A 16,426-nucleotide genomic window follows, 5' to 3' on the forward strand; every position below is an offset into this window, starting at 1 on the left:
TGTGTGCAACAATCTCATTCTAAAGCTGATTTCAAACTCAATACCCTCCTCAGGCCATTTTACTCCACCCTCCGACGGTGTACCACAGAAAACACCGCCATTGGAAAGCAGCTCAACCCACTCCTGAAGCATCAGACATTGAAGTACGCCCTGGTACATACCTGGATACACCTGGAGTATTCAGACAGCACCTGCTCCACTTGACTGGCCTTTTTAGGCTCCTGGAAAATCTATGGCATCAAATAAATGAAAGCAATTTAGTCGACAGAATCACAGCCCAAGCATCACCGCGGAGCTCATGGATTTATCCAGCTATGTTGTGCTGGCATTACAGAAAAGTAATTCACACAGGAACAGGCACAGAACACAGGTGGAGAACGGCAACAGACTAAACAAGGGGGGGTGAAATTCAGATTAGTCACCCACCCCCCCACTCCGCCTATCTCACTTCACCCCCCGCCCCGCCTGTCACACTCTCCCACCCCGTACTTCACCCCCCCGCCCCGCCTGTCACACTCTCCCACCCCTGTACTTCACCCCCGCCCCGCCTGTCACTCTCCCACCCCGTACTTCACCCCCCGCCCCGCCCGTCGCACTCTCCCACCCCTGTACTTCCACCCCGCCCCGCCCGTCACACTCTCCCACCCCTGTACTTCACCCCCCGCCCCGCCTGTCGCACTCTCCCACCCCTGTACTTCACCCCCCGCCCCGCCTGTCACACTCTCCCACCCCTGTACTTCACCCCCCGCCCCGCCTGTCGCACTCTCCCACCCCTGTACTTCCACCCCGCCCCGCCTGTCACACTCTCCCACCCCGTACTTCACCCCCCGCCCCGCCTGTCACTCTCCCACCCCGTACTTCACCCCCCGCCCGTCACACTCTCCCACCCCGTACTTCACCCCCCGCCCGTCACACTCTCCCACCCCTGTACTTCACCCCCCGCCCCGCCTGTCACACTCTCCCACCCCGTACTTCACCCCCCGCCCCGCCTGTCGCACTCTCCCACCCCTGTACTTCACCCCCCGCCCCACCTGTCACACTCTCCCACCCCTGTACTTCCACCCCGCCCCGCCTGTCACACTCTCCCACCCCTGTACTTCACCCCCCGCCCCGCCTGTCGCACTCTCCCACCCCTGTACTTCACCCCCCGCCCCGCCTGTCACACTCTCCCACCCCTGTACTTCCACCCCGCCCCGCCTGTCACACTCTCCCACCCCGTACTTCACCCCCCGCCCCGCCTGTCACTCTCCCACCCCGTACTTCACCCCCCGCCCGTCACACTCTCCCACCCCGTACTTCACCCCCCGCCCGTCACACTCTCCCACCCCTGTACTTCACCCCCCGCCCCGCCTGTCACACTCTCCCACCCCGTACTTCACCCCCCGCCCCGCCTGTCACTCTCCCACCCCTGTACTTCACCCCCCGCCCCGCCTGTCACTCTCCCACCCCTGTACTTCACCCCCCGCCCCGCCTGTCACACTCTCCCACCCCTGTACTTCACCCCCCGCCCCGCCTGTCGCACTCTCCCACCCCCGTACTTCACCCCCCGCCCGTCGCACTCTCCCACCCCTGTACTTCACCCCCCGCCCCGCCTGTCGCACTCTCCCACCCCCGTACTTCAACCCCCGCCCGTCGCACTCTCCCACCCCTGTACTTCACCCCCCGCCCCGCCTGTCACACTCTCCCACCCCTGTACTTCACCCCCCGCCCGTCGCACTCTCCCACCCCCGTACTTCACCCCCGCCCCGCCTGTCACTCTCCCACCCCGTACTTCACCCCCCGCCCCGCCTGTCACACTCTCCCACCCCTGTACTTCACCCCCCGCCCCGCCTGTCACTCTCCCACCCCGTACTTAACCCCCCGCCCCGCCTGTCACACTCTCCCACCCCGCCTTTCACACTCTCCCACCCCTGTACTTCACCCCCCGCCCCACCTGTCACACTCTCCCACCCCTGTACTTCCACCCCGCCCCGCCTGTCACACTCTCCCACCCCTGTACTTCACCCCCCGCCCCGCCTGTCGCACTCTCCCACCCCCGTACTTCACCCCCCGCCCGTCGCACTCTCCCACCCCTGTACTTCACCCCCCGCCCCGCCTGTCGCACTCTCCCACCCCCGTACTTCAACCCCCGCCCGTCGCACTCTCCCACCCCTGTACTTCACCCCCCGCCCCGCCTGTCACACTCTCCCACCCCTGTACTTCACCCCCCGCCCCGCCTGTCGCACTCTCCCACCCCCGTACTTCACCCCCGCCCCGCCTGTCACTCTCCCACCCCGTACTTCACCCCCCGCCCCGCCTGTCACACTCTCCCACCCCTGTACTTCACCCCCCGCCCCGCCTGTCACTCTCCCACCCCGTACTTCACCCCCCGCCCCGCCTGTCACACTCTCCCACCCCGCCTTTCACACTCTCCCACCCCTGTACTTCACCCCCTGCCCCGCCTGTCACACTCTCCCACCCCTGTACTTCACCCCCCGCCCCGCCTGTCACTCTCCCACCCCGTACTTCACCCCCCGCCCGTCACACTCTCCCACCCCTGTACTTCACCCCCCGCCCCGCCTGTCGCACTCTCCCACCCCTGTACTTCACCCCCGCCCCGCCTGTCACACTCTCCCACCCCTGTACTTCACCCCCCGCCCCGCCTGTCACACTCTCCCACCCCGCCCATCACACTCTCCCACCCCGCCTTTCACACTCTCCCACCCCTGTACTTCACCCCCTGCCCCGCCTGTCACTCTCCCACCCCTGTACTTCCACCCCGCCCCGCCTGTCACACTCTCCCACCCCTGTACTTCCACCCCGCCCCGCCTGTCACACTCTCCCACCCCTGTACTTCACCCCCCGCCCCGCCCGTCGCACTCTCCCACCCCTGTACTTCCACCCCGCCCCGCCCGTCACACTCTCCCACCCCTGTACTTCACCCCCCGCCCCGCCTGTCGCACTCTCCCACCCCTGTACTTCCACCCCGCCCCGCCTGTCACACTCTCCCACCCCTGTACTTCACCCCCCGCCCCGCCTGTCGCACTCTCCCACCCCTGTACTTCACCCCCCGCCCCGCCTGTCACACTCTCCCACCCCGTACTTCACCCCCCGCCCCGCCTGTCACTCTCCCACCCCGTACTTCACCCCCCGCCCGTCACACTCTCCCACCCCGTACTTCACCCCCGCCCGTCACACTCTCCCACCCCTGTACTTCACCCCCCGCCCCGCCTGTCACACTCTCCCACCCCGTACTTCACCCCCCGCCCCGCCTGTCACTCTCCCACCCCTGTACTTCACCCCCCGCCCCGCCTGTCACTCTCCCACCCCTGTACTTCACCCCCCGCCCCGCCTGTCACACTCTCCCACCCCTGTACTTCACCCCCCGCCCCGCCTGTCGCACTCTCCCACCCCCGTACTTCACCCCCCGCCCGTCGCACTCTCCCACCCCTGTACTTCACCCCCCGCCCCGCCTGTCGCACTCTCCCACCCCCGTACTTCACCCCCCGCCCGTCGCACTCTCCCACCCCTGTACTTCACCCCCCGCCCCGCCTGTCACACTCTCCCACCCCTGTACTTCACCCCCCGCCCCGCCTGTCGCACTCTCCCACCCCCGTACTTCACCCCCGCCCCGCCTGTCACTCTCCCACCCCGTACTTCACCCCCCGCCCCGCCTGTCACACTCTCCCACCCCTGTACTTCACCCCCCGCCCCGCCTGTCACTCTCCCACCCCGTACTTCACCCCCCGCCCCGCCTGTCACACTCTCCCACCCCGCCCATCACACTCTCCCACCCCGCCTTTCACACTCTCCCACCCCTGTACTTCACCCCCTGCCCCGCCTCACACTCTCCCACCCCTGTACTTCACCCCCCGCCCCGCCTGTCACTCTCCCACCCCGTACTTCACCCCCCGCCCGTCACACTCTCCCACCCCTGTACTTCACCCCCCGCCCCGCCTGTCGCACTCTCCCACCCCTGTACTTCACCCCTGCCCCGCCTGTCACACTCTCCCACCCCTGTACTTCACCCCCCGCCCCGCCTGTCACACTCTCCCACCCCGCCCATCACACTCTCCCACCCCGCCTTTCACACTCTCCCACCCCTGTACTTCACCCCCTGCCCCGCCTCACACCCTCCCACCCCTGTACTTCACCCCCCGCCCCGCCTGTCACTCTCCCACCCCGTACTTCACCCCCCGCCCGTCACACTCTCCCACCCCTGTACTTCACCCCCCGCCCCGCCTGTCACACTCTCCCACCCCTGTACTTCACCCCCTGCCCCGCCTGTCACTCTCCCACCCCTGTACTTCCACCCCGCCCCGCCTGTCACACTCTCCCACCCCTGTACTTCCACCCCGCCCCGCCTGTCACACTCTCCCACCCCTGTACTTCACCCCCGCCCCGCCTGTCACACTCTCCCACCCCTGTACTTCACCCCCTGCCCCGCCTGTCACTCTCCCACCCCTGTACTTCCACCCCGCCCCACCTGTCACACTCCCACCCCTGTACTTCACCCCCGCCCCGCCTGTCACACTCTCCCACCCCGCCCATCACACTCTCCCACCCCGCCTGTCACACTCTCCCACCCCTGTACTTCACCCCCCGCCCCGCCCATCACACTCTCCCACCCCGCCTGTCACTCTCCCACCCCTGTACTTCACCCCCCGCCCCGCCCATCACACTCTCCCACCCCGCCTATCACTCTCCCACCCCTGTACTTCACCCCCCGCCCCACCTGTCACACTCTCCCACCCCTGTACTTCCGCCTCCCCCCCGCACGGACTTCCATGGGAAGGAAAGCTGGGCAGGTTGTAGAACGGTTGGCCGATCCGTTACCACACATTCCGTGACCCAAAGTTAAATTTCAGCCTTTCCTTTCATCAAAAGCATCTTGGTGCCCAGTTTGACCCTTAAACAAATTTCAACCTTCATTCAGAGATAATCTTCATCTGATATACAGCCTTCAAAAGTAGAAATATTGGGCGGGGAGACCGAAAGCTTGGTTGAAAAGGTTACTAAAAGGTGGAGTGAGAAGTAGAGAGGAGGGATGCAGGGAGAGAATTCCACAGGAGGTGACTGAAGGCACTGCCATCAACTTTGTTTGGGGGGTGGGGGGTGCATAAAAGGCCAGAGTTAGAGGACTGAAAGCTGTAAGGGTGGAGAAGATAGGGTGAGCAGAGACCATGGAGGGAGATAAAGATGAGGATTTTGAATTGAATGTATTGGGAGACAGGGAGCCAATGTAGGTCAGCGAGGACAGGTGTGATGGGTGAGTGGGATATGATACAGGCAGCTGAGATTTGGACAAGTTGAAGCTTACGGCGGGTGTAGCACTGAGACCAGCCAGGAGGGCGTTGAGGGAATCGAGTCTGGAAAGACAACGCATGGATCAGGGTTTCAGCAGTGGAGGGGCCGAGATGGGCAATGTTTTGGAGTTGAATCAACTTTCCCTGGTGGTGGCTAGATGTTGGCTGTGAAGCTCAGCTATGGATCATACAGGACACCCAGGTTTCAGAAGGACCGGCTCACCAGAGTGAGTGTTAGGGAGGGGATGGAGTCAGCGGGAAGGGTTCAGAGTTTACAGTGGGGACCAAAAGCGATGGGTTCTGTCTTCACAGTGTTCATTTGCAGGAAGCTGTGATTCATCCATGACTTGATGACATCCTGGCAGTCTTACAGCACAGAGGTGGTTGAGTGGTGGACAGGTAAAGCTGGCCGTCACCAAAGTACATATGGAAGCTGTTCCCACGCCTGTGGATGATATAATCGAGGGGAAGCTATAGATAAGGAAGAGGAGGAGGAAAAGGATAGACCCTTGGGGCACCGTGGAGAACTGGAAGAGAAGCTGTTGCTGGAGATACTCTGGCTGTGTTCAGACAGGTTGGAGTGGAACCGTGTGAGCTGGACAACGAGGGGAGAGGCAATGGAGGACGGTGGCATGGTCGATTGTATCAAAGACAACGGAGTGGTCGAGGAAACAAGGGGGGATAACATATCATGATCACAGCCACTCTGGTCAGGGTCATCTCAGTGCCGAGAGGATGGAAGCAGGACTGGAGGGAGTCACCCAGCGAGATGAGCACATGCTGGGATGTAGAGACTCAATTGAGGACCTTAGGGAGGTAGCTGGAAGTATGTATGGGGGGAGTTTATATGAGGGCAAAATGGAGTGAAGATAGGAGGGCAGAGGGAAGGGTTTGTGCAGCGGGAGATACACAGTCCTTCTCACTGACTCCTTGCACCAGTGTGGCTGGGTCCATTAACCAGCAGGGAACAGCACCAACAGGTCCCCCGGGAAAAAAAGCAGGTGGGAGGAATAGAAAGACTTGTAATTACAAAACGTCTTTTCCCATCACTCAGAAATTCTCAAAGTGGCTTGCACACAATGAGATACAGTGAAATGGAAACCTATGTAAGTTAAGATGTGAGGGGAGGATGAAACTTTGCAGAGGGGGGGAGGAAGGGGCATTCAGTGATTTGTTTGGAAAAATGGGCTTTCCAATATCCTACTGCTAACTTTCGACCAAAGGAAGAGGAAAGTGGTTCCAAAATAGCTCCTCCCAGGTGCTAAAAGCTAAAGCCACAGAAACACAACAATCGAGTTACCTTCTTTTTGGCTTCTAGCTGCGCCAGGAGACCAGTCTTTTCCCAGTGTGTGTACACGTGTTTTTCATACTCGTACGATGGAAAGAAGCACACAATGCCGCCAGGGACCACCTTACACAGATTGACCAGCACCCGGCCACATTCATCCAGCTACAAAGAGCAAGAGTTGATGTTAAAAACAGTGCAGAATATCGGGCCTCCTCCACCGATCAGCATCGTACCGGACTGGCAGATACTGCAGACAATTACAAACCTGGTCGCTCAGAACAATCTGAGCCTTATGGACCAGCGATGATGACCTGTTTGGCCAATGTCCACTTTAATCAGAAACTTTTGAGAAAAATGCCGTTCAAGCCTATTTTACAGGAAGGCAAAAGCAGCAAAATCCAACAGTTCTGCCATCCACTACAGTTCTGTGATAATCCTTACACCACAGCTCTGTGATAATCCTTACACCACAGCTCTGTGATAATCCTTACGCCACAGCTCTGTGATAATCCTTACACCACAGCTCTGTGATAATCCTTACACCACAGCGCTCTGATAATCCTTACACCACAGCTCTGTGATAATCCTTACACCACAGCTCTGCGATAATCCTTACACCACAGCTCTGCGATAATCCTTACACCACAGCTCTGTGATAATCCTTACACCACAGCGCTGTGATAATCCTTACACCACAGCTCTGTGATAATCCTTACACCACAGCTGTGATAATCCTTACACCACAGCTGTGATAATCCTTACACCACAGCTCTGCGATAATCCTTACACCACAGCTCTGCGATAATCCTTACACCACAGCTCTGTGATAATCCTTACACCACAGCGCTGTGATAATCCTTACACCACAGCTCTGTGATAATCCTTACACCACAGCTGTGATAATCCTTACACCACAGCTGTGATAATCCTTACACCACAGCTCTGTGATAATCCTTACACCACAGCTCTGTGATAATCCTTACACCACAGCTCTGTGATAATCCTTACACCACAGCTCTGTGATAATCCTTACACCACAGCTCTGTGATAATCCTTACACCACAGCTCTGCGATAATCCTTACACCACAGCTCTGCGATAATCCTTACACCACAGCTCTGCGATAATCCTTACACCACAGCTCTGTGATAATCCTTACACCACAGCTGTGATAATCCTTACACCACAGCTGTGATAATCCTTACACCACAGCTCTGTGATAATCCTTACACCACAGCTCTGTGATAATCCTTACACCACAGCTGTGATAATCCTTACACCACAGCTGTGATAATCCTTACACCACAGCTCTGTGATAATCCTTACACCACAGCTCTGTGATAATCCTTACACCACAGCTCTGTGATAATCCTTACACCACAGCGCTGTGATAATCCTTACACCACAGCTCTGTGATAATCCTTACACCACAGCTGTGATAATCCTTACACCACAGCTGTGATAATCCTTACACCACAGCTCTGTGATAATCCTTACACCACAGCTCTGTGATAATCCTTACACCACAGCTCTGCGATAATCCTTACACCACAGCTCTGCGATAATCCTTACACCACAGCTCTGTGATAATCCTTACACCACAGCGCTGTGATAATCCTTACACCACAGCTCTGTGATAATCCTTACACCACAGCTGTGATAATCCTTACACCACAGCTGTGATAATCCTTACACCACAGCTCTGTGATAATCCTTACACCACAGCTCTGTGATAATCCTTACACCACAGCTCTGTGATAATCCTTACACCACAGCTCTGTGATAATCCTTACACCACAGCTCTGCGATAATCCTTACACCACAGCTCTGCGATAATCCTTAAACCACAGCTCTGCGATAATCCTTACACCACAGCTCTGCGATAATCCTTACACCACAGCTCTGTGATAATCCTTACACCACAGCGCTGTGATAATCCTTACACCACAGCTCTGTGATAATCCTTACACCACAGCTGTGATAATCCTTACACCACAGCTGTGATAATCCTTACACCACAGCTGTGATAATCCTTACACCACAGCTGTGATAATCCTTACACCACAGCTCTGTGATAATCCTTACACCACAGCTCTGTGATAATCCTTACACCACAGCTCTGTGATAATCCTTACACCACAGCTCTGTGATAATCCTTACACCACAGCGCTCTGATAATCCTTACACCACAGCTCTGTGATAATCCTTACACCACAGCTCTGTGATAATCCTTACACCAGAGCACTGTGATAATCCTTACACTACAGCTCTGTGATAATCCTTACATCACAGCTGTGATAATCCTTACACCACAGCTGTAACGTATCCTGATCACTATCCAGTAATTCTAGTTAGAGGCCGTTGTGTGAGGTCAGATTGGGGCTCAGCTGTGACCCTCTCTGAGCCAATGCACGAAGAAAGCATGCCTGGGTTTTACTACTTGTGCAGAAACATCTGAAAGGAAATGTTTCAGGTTTCCCATCACGGGCAGCTCCAACACTTCAAGGGGATAAAAACTGCATAGTTCAGCAGTCCACTTCTGAGTTCTAAGGTTTGGCCAGGCAGAAGGAATCACTAAACTTGAATCTTTTCTCGAGCCTAATCAACAATGAGACTGAAAGGGGCCAAAAGGTCAAAGACAAGCAGAGGCTATTTTCCAAAGAATCTTCTGGCACAGAAGGAAGCCATTTGGCCCATCATGCCTGTGCCGGCTCTTTGAAAGAGCTGTCCAATTAGTCCCACTCCCACGCTCTTATCGCATAGCCCTGCAATTTTTTCCTTTGCAAGTATGTAGCCAATTCCCATCTGAAATTTACTATCAAATCTGCTTCCATCCCCCTTTTCAGGCAGTGCATTCCAGATCGTAAAAAATGTCTCATCTCCCTTCTTAAATCTGTATCCTCTGGTTACTAACACTCCTGCCAGTGGAAACAGTTTCTTCAACAAAAGCGTACTTCGCTCCCAGACTTCCTTGTGATTCCTTAACTTGTGGATTGTGCGTGGCTCCCAATATGCTCGTGTTAACAGGTCCTCCCACCCAGCTTTAAGCACAACACAACAAGTTTCACAAAGATTTTCAACCACTAAATCAGGCAGATAGCAGCAGTTTAGGCAGAAACACCATTCTTTATTGAGATTTGCGGAGGTATTTCAGATTTCGGAGACAGCAGCGGGAATGCTGCATGGAGTGAAATACCCACCAGTTGTGGCTTGTCCCTCTTCTGATAGGTGAATTCAAGCTGCTGTCCTGATGGACCACTACAGAGGATTATGGGCAAGATGTTTTCTGGTGGAATTACGTGACCTAAGAGGTTAGGGGAGAAGAACAGTGAGATAAACAGAAGGTTTCACACTAAACGTATCACAAGAAGTTGCCAGCTCGTATAATGGAACTGGTTGTGAATTTCACCATTTTCTCTTCAAAAACCTTTGTTAGAGCTTTTGCAGCATTTAGCACCCCTCGACAGGTTGACTCCAGACTTCAGGTTAAGGCAACCTACACAAGGAAGTCAAGCCAGGCTCTTTGTTACATCTGGAATAAAAATTTCAAGGGACAACATCCCATCACGGCTCACAGCGCCAGGGACCCGGGTTCGAATCCGGCCTCGGGCGACTGACTGTGTGGAGTTTGCACATTCTCCCCGTGTTTGCGTGGGTTTCCTCCGGGTGCTCCGGTTTCCTCCCACAGTCCAAAGATGTGCGGGTTAGGTTGATTGGCTATGATAAATTGACCCTTAGTGTTAGGGGGATTAAATACGTGGGGTTACGGGGATCAGGTGGGATATGTGTCGGTGCAGGCTCGATGGGCCGAAATGGCCTCTATCTGCACTGTGGGGTTTCTGTGATTCTGTGACTAGCATCCAGAACATCACCTTATAAAGTGGCCTATTTTGAAGCCACAGTTCATTTTGATCCAAAGGATTAGAGATTTACAAGAGCTTTGGTGTTACTTAGATTCCGCACACCATCAGATCAACAGGGCATCAACCTCCGCACACCATCAGATCAACAGGGCATCAACCTCCAAACACCAGACCAACAGCGCATCGACCTCCGCACACCATCAGATCAACAGAGCATCGACCTCCGCACACCATCAGACCAACAGGGCATCAACCTCCAAACACCAGACCAACAGCGCCTCGAGCTCCGCACACCATCAGACCAACAGCGCATCGACCTCCGCACACCATGAGACCAACAGAGCATCGACCTCCGCACACCATCAGGCCAACAGCGCATCGACCTCCGCACACCATCAGACCAACAGCGCATCGACCTCCGCACACCATCAGGCCAACAGCGCATCGACCTCCGCACACCATCAGGCCAACAGCGCATCGACCTCCGCACACCATCAGGCCAACAGCGCATCGACCTCCGCACACCATCAGGCCAACAGCGCATCGACCTCCGCACACCATCAGACCAACAGCGCATCGACCTCCGCACACCATCAGACCAACAGCGCATCGACCTCCGCACACCATCAGGCCAACAGTGCATCGACCTCCAAACACCATCAGAGCAACAGAGCATCGACCTCCGCACACCATCAGGCCAACAGCGCATCGACCTCCGCACACCATCAGGCCAACAGCGCATCGACCTCCGCACACCATCAGACCAACAGCGCATCGACCTCCAAACACCATCAGAGCAACAGAGCATCGACCTCCGCACACCATCAGGCCAACAGAGCATCGACCTCCGCACACCAACAGACCAACTGCGCATCGACCTCCGCACACCATCAGACCAACATAGCATCGACCTCCGCACACCATCAGGCCAACAGAGCATCGACCTCCGCACACCAACAGACCAACTGCGCATCGACCTCCGCACACCAACAGACCAACTGCGCATCGACCTCCGCACACCATCAGACAAACAGTGCATCGACCTCCGCAGACCATCAGACCAACTGCGCATCGACCTCCGCACATCAGACCAACAGCGCATCGACCTCCGCACACCATCAGACAAACAGTGCATCGACCTCCGCAGACCATCAGAGCATCGACCTCCGCACACCATCAGACCAACAGTGCATCGACCTCCGCACACCATCAGACAAACAGTGCATCAACCTCCGCACACCATCAGACCAACAGTGCATCGACCTCCGCACACCATCAGACCAACAGCGCATCGACCTCCGCACACCATCAGGCCAACAGAGCATCGACCTCCGCACACCAACAGACCAACTGCGCATCGACCTCCGCACACCAACAGACCAACTGCGCATCGACCTCCGCACACCATCAGACAAACAGTGCATCGACCTCCGCAGACCATCAGACCAACTGCGCATCGACCTCCGCACATCAGACCAACAGCGCATCGACCTCCGCACACCATCAGACAAACAGTGCATCGACCTCCGCAGACCATCAGAGCATCGACCTCCGCACACCATCAGACCAACTGCGCATCGACCTCCGCACACCATGAGGCCAACAGCGCATCGACCTCCGCACACCATCAGACCAACAGCGCATCGACCTCCGCACACCATCGGACCAACAGAGCATCGACCTCCAAACACCATCAGACCAACAGCGCATCGACCTCCGCGCACCATCAGACCAACAGAGCATTGACCTCCGCACACCATCAGACTAACAGAGCATCAACCTCGAAAGTGATTAGTTCCACGTCTAGGAAATGCATTCTCTTAACTCCAAGCCATAAAATGGAAGCTTGGAGGATCTGGGTGAAGGATCTGACCAGGCAGCTGAGCAAGGAAGTCCCTCCCATGGCACTGCTTAACTCCAGGATATCAAAGAGCCAGGACTTCTGAGAACAATGAATGGCAAAACACCAACTTCACTATCAGCTATCTGCTCAAATATTTTAAAAGATAATGGGGATGAAAGGAAACAGCTAAAGAAGCCATTCATGGGAATGGGCGGCCGTCTCCCCTCCATCCTAATCTCTCCACAATCGTTCAACAGAAGCCGGGCACTTGATGATTCATTGTCAATAAAAATAGGTCTATTGACAACAAGTGTACTTTAGACGATAGGTATACACCTGGGGACACGCTGCAGTCTGCTGCTGCATGGAGGTGGTCCGAGACACGTCTACCAGCAGTGGAAGGGATGACTACCCGGCTGGACCGTAGCTTCTCATTGGGAAGGTGTTGAGTACCACAAAGGCTGGGTTGAGGCTCAGGGATCAAAGGTATTTAATCCTCCTCACGGAACACCAGACCAACCTGTTTGGAACTAACTACAGTTCTGGTGCAGCACTCTCAGACTCGGCCACAAAGTCTGGTTGGCCCAATTCTATTATCCTGGGATAGGTTGGGCTGTGCTGAGGACAAGTACCAAATCTCTCAATAACAAGGGAACGAGGTTGCCCCTATCCTAGAAAGGAGAGGTGCTTCCATGCCCGATGCAGCTGTATATTTCCGAGTAACTGGAGGCAAAGGAATGAAGATGCCTCTGTGATAAGTGAGAATAAGGAGACTTTACATCAAGGAAGGAACCTCTACTCAAAAGAGAAGTCTCACACCAATGTGGCTGCCCTCTGAAGTGGCCTAACAAGCCACTTAATTGTATCAAATGGCTAAAAGTGGTTCAAGAGTAAGACCTACCACCACCTTCTCAGGGTAACTAGGGATGCCTGGCTTTGCCAGTAAGGCGCACACCCGAGAATACATAAAAAAAAAATCAGCAGTCACTATTACAGTGCTCGGACAATAGCTCGGGTCAGTCACTATTACAGTGCTCGGACAATAGCTCGGGTCAGTCACTGTTACAGTGCTCAGACCATAGCTCGGGTCAGTCACTATTACAGTGCTCAGACAATAGCACAGGTCAGTCACTATTACAGTGCTCAGACCATAGCTCGGGTCAGTCACTATTACAGTGCTCAGACCATAGCTCGGGTCAGTCACTATTACAGTGCTCAGACCATAGCTCGGGTCAGTCACTATTACAGTGCTCAGACCATAGCTCGGGTCAGTCACTATTACAGTGCTCGGACAATAGCTCGGGTCAGTCACTGTTACAGTGCTCGGACAATAGCTCGGGTCAGTCACTATTACAGTGCTCGGACAATAGCTCGGGTCAGTCACTATTACAGTGCTCAGACAATAGCTCAGGTCAGTCACTATTACAGTGCTCAGACAATAGCTCGGGTCAGTCACTATTACAGTGCTCGGACAATAGCTCGGGTCAGTCACTATTACAGTGCTCGGACAATAGCTCGGGTCAGTCACTGTTACAGTGCTCAGACAATAGCTCGGGTCAGTCACTATTACAGTGCTCAGACAATAGCACAGGTCAGTCACTATTACAGTGCTCAGACAATAGCACAGGTCAGTCACTATTACAGTGCTCGGACAATAGCTCGGGTCAGTCACTATTACAGTGCTCGGACAATAGCTCGGGTCAGTCACTATTACAGTGCTCAGACAATGGCAGCACGGTGGCATAATGGTTAGCACTGTTGCCTCACAGCGCCAGAGACCCGGGTTCGAATCCGGCCTCGGGTGACTGTCTGTGTGGAGTTTGCACATTCTCCCCGTGTTTGCGTGGGTTTTCTCCGGGTGCTCCGGTTTCCTCCCACAGTCCAAAGATGTGCGGGTTAGGTTGATTGGCTATGATAAATTGACCCTTAGTGTTAGGGGGATTAAATACGTGGGGTTACAGGGATAGGGTGGGATATGTGTTGGTGTAGGGGTTACGGGGATCGGGTGGGATATGTGTCGGTGCAGGCTCGATGGGCCGAAATGGCCTCTATCTGCACGGTGGGGTTTCTGTGATTCTGTGAATGGCACAGGTCAGTCATTATTACAGTGCTCAGACAATAGCACAGGTCAGTCACTATTACAGTGCTCAGACCATAGCACAGGTCAGTCACTATTACAGTGCTCAGACAATAGCACAGGTCAGTCACTATTACAGTGCTCAGACCATAGCTCGGGTCAGTCACTATTACAGTGCTCAGACCATAGCTCGGGTCAGTCACTATTACAGTGCTCAGACCATAGCTCGGGTCAGTCACTATTACAATGCTCAGACCATAGCACAGGTCAGTCACTATTACAGTGCTCAGACCATAGCTCGGGTCAGTCACTATTACAATGCTCAGACAATAGCACAGGTCAGTCACTATTACAATGCTCAGACAATAGCACAGGTCAGTCACTATTACAATGCTCAGACAATAGCACAGGTCAGTCTGGACTCACCACATGAAAATTCAGCCAGTCTGTCCTCAGAGACACCCGATGCTAACAGGAGTTGGTCTTTGAAGTCTGCCACCTAGCAACAAAATCAGAAATACCTTGTGTTTTGTGAGATCTGTAACAGCTTCCTTCTCTTCGCGGTGTTGTGATTAAGACTTGCTGCACTGTTGCCTACTCTATCTCATTCTTTTGCAGCACCTCAATATTGTGCAACTCCTCATCTCCCTCAACAAACTATGTAGGTATAAGGGGCAAATTGGCTAAGGTAGATTGGGAATCGATATTAAAAGATGACGATAGATAAGCAATGGCAAACATTTAAAGAAATAATTTATAATTCGCAACAAGGAATAGTCCCGTAAGGAATAAAAACCCCACAGGAAAAATGGTCCAACCGTGGTTAACAAGAGAAGTTAAGGATAGTATTAGATGAAAGGAAGAGGCTTATAATGTTGCCAAAAAAATTAGTAAGCCTGAGGATTGGGAGGATTTTAGAATTCAGCAAAGGATGACCAAGAAATTGGTAAAGAGCAACAAAATGGACAGAAAACAGGGAGTAGTAATAAACAGGTCATTTTCGGGTTGGCAGGCTATAACTAGTGGGGTGCCGCAAAGATCAGCCCTTGGGCCTCAGCTATTTACAATCTATATCAATGATTTAGATGAGGGGACCGAGTGTAATGTATCCAAGTTTGCTGACGATACAAAGCTAGGTGGGAAAGTAAGTTGTGAGGAGGACGCAAAGTGGTTGGAAAGGGATATAGACAGGTTAAGTGAGTGGGCAAGGTGACTGCTGGAGTATAATGTGGGGAAATGTGCAGTTTTATACTTTTTTTTTTTTTTTTAAAAGGAAGAACAGAAAAACAGAGTATTTTTTAAAATGGTGAGAGATTGGGAAATGTTGGCATTCAGAGGGAGCTGGGTGTCCTTGTACATGAATCATAGAAAGTTGACATACAGGTACAGCAAGCAATTAGGAAAGCAAATGTATGTTAGCCTGTATTACAAAGGGATTGGAGTATAAGAGTAAAGAGGTCTTACTACAATTACATAGGGCCTTGGTGAGACCACACTTGGAGTACCGTGTACAGTTTTAGTCTCCTTACTCAAGGAACAATATACTTGCCTTAGAGGGAGTGCAACAAAGATTCACTAGTCTGATTCCTGGGATGGGGGGAGGGATTGGGGGATTATCCTATGAGGCGAGATTGAGCAGAATGGACCTTTATTCCCTGGATTTTAGAAGAATGAGAGGTGATCTCATTGAAACATATAAAATTCTTAAGGGGCTTGACAGGGTAAATGCTGGGAGGATGTTTCCCCTGGCTGTGGAGTCTAGAACTAGGGGTCGGCCATTTAGGACTGAGACGAGGAGAAATTTCTTCACTCCGAGGGCTGTGAATCTTGGGAATTCTCTGCCCCAGAGAGCTGTGGATGCTCAGTCGTCGAGTATATTCAAGACTAAGACGGATACATTTTTGGATACTAAGGGAACCAAGGGGTATGGGGATAGTGTGGGAAGGTGGAGTTGAGGTAGAAGATCAGCTGTGATCTTCACTGAATGGCGGAGCAGGCTCGAAGGGCCTGAATGGCCTACTCCTGCTGCTCACCCTTCATGAGAGATCACACACACACAATTTCTGGCAGG

The 16,426-nt window shown here is 54.0% G+C and overlaps 1 protein-coding gene across 1 annotated transcript in view; it reads right to left on the reverse strand.

The window, feature by feature from the left end:
- The window catches only part of ddx11 (DEAD/H (Asp-Glu-Ala-Asp/His) box helicase 11), a 76,473-nt gene that overhangs the window by 12,317 nt on the left and 47,730 nt on the right, over positions 1 to 16,426 (reverse strand). Inside the window, exons 19-22 of the mRNA XM_086008576.1 lie at positions 14,782 to 14,854; positions 9,773 to 9,876; positions 6,586 to 6,735; positions 162 to 230 (exon numbers count right to left, since the gene is read on the reverse strand). Coding sequence (XP_085864702.1) covers positions 162 to 230; positions 6,586 to 6,735; positions 9,773 to 9,876; positions 14,782 to 14,854 — 396 coding nt within the window. The remainder of the gene's footprint in view (positions 1 to 161; positions 231 to 6,585; positions 6,736 to 9,772; positions 9,877 to 14,781; positions 14,855 to 16,426) is intronic.

Source organism: Somniosus microcephalus, chromosome 16 (assembly GCF_052327205.1).
Source record: "Somniosus microcephalus isolate GS21.2 chromosome 16, FLI_Smic_1.0, whole genome shotgun sequence".
NCBI lineage: Eukaryota > Metazoa > Chordata > Chondrichthyes > Squaliformes > Somniosidae > Somniosus > Somniosus microcephalus.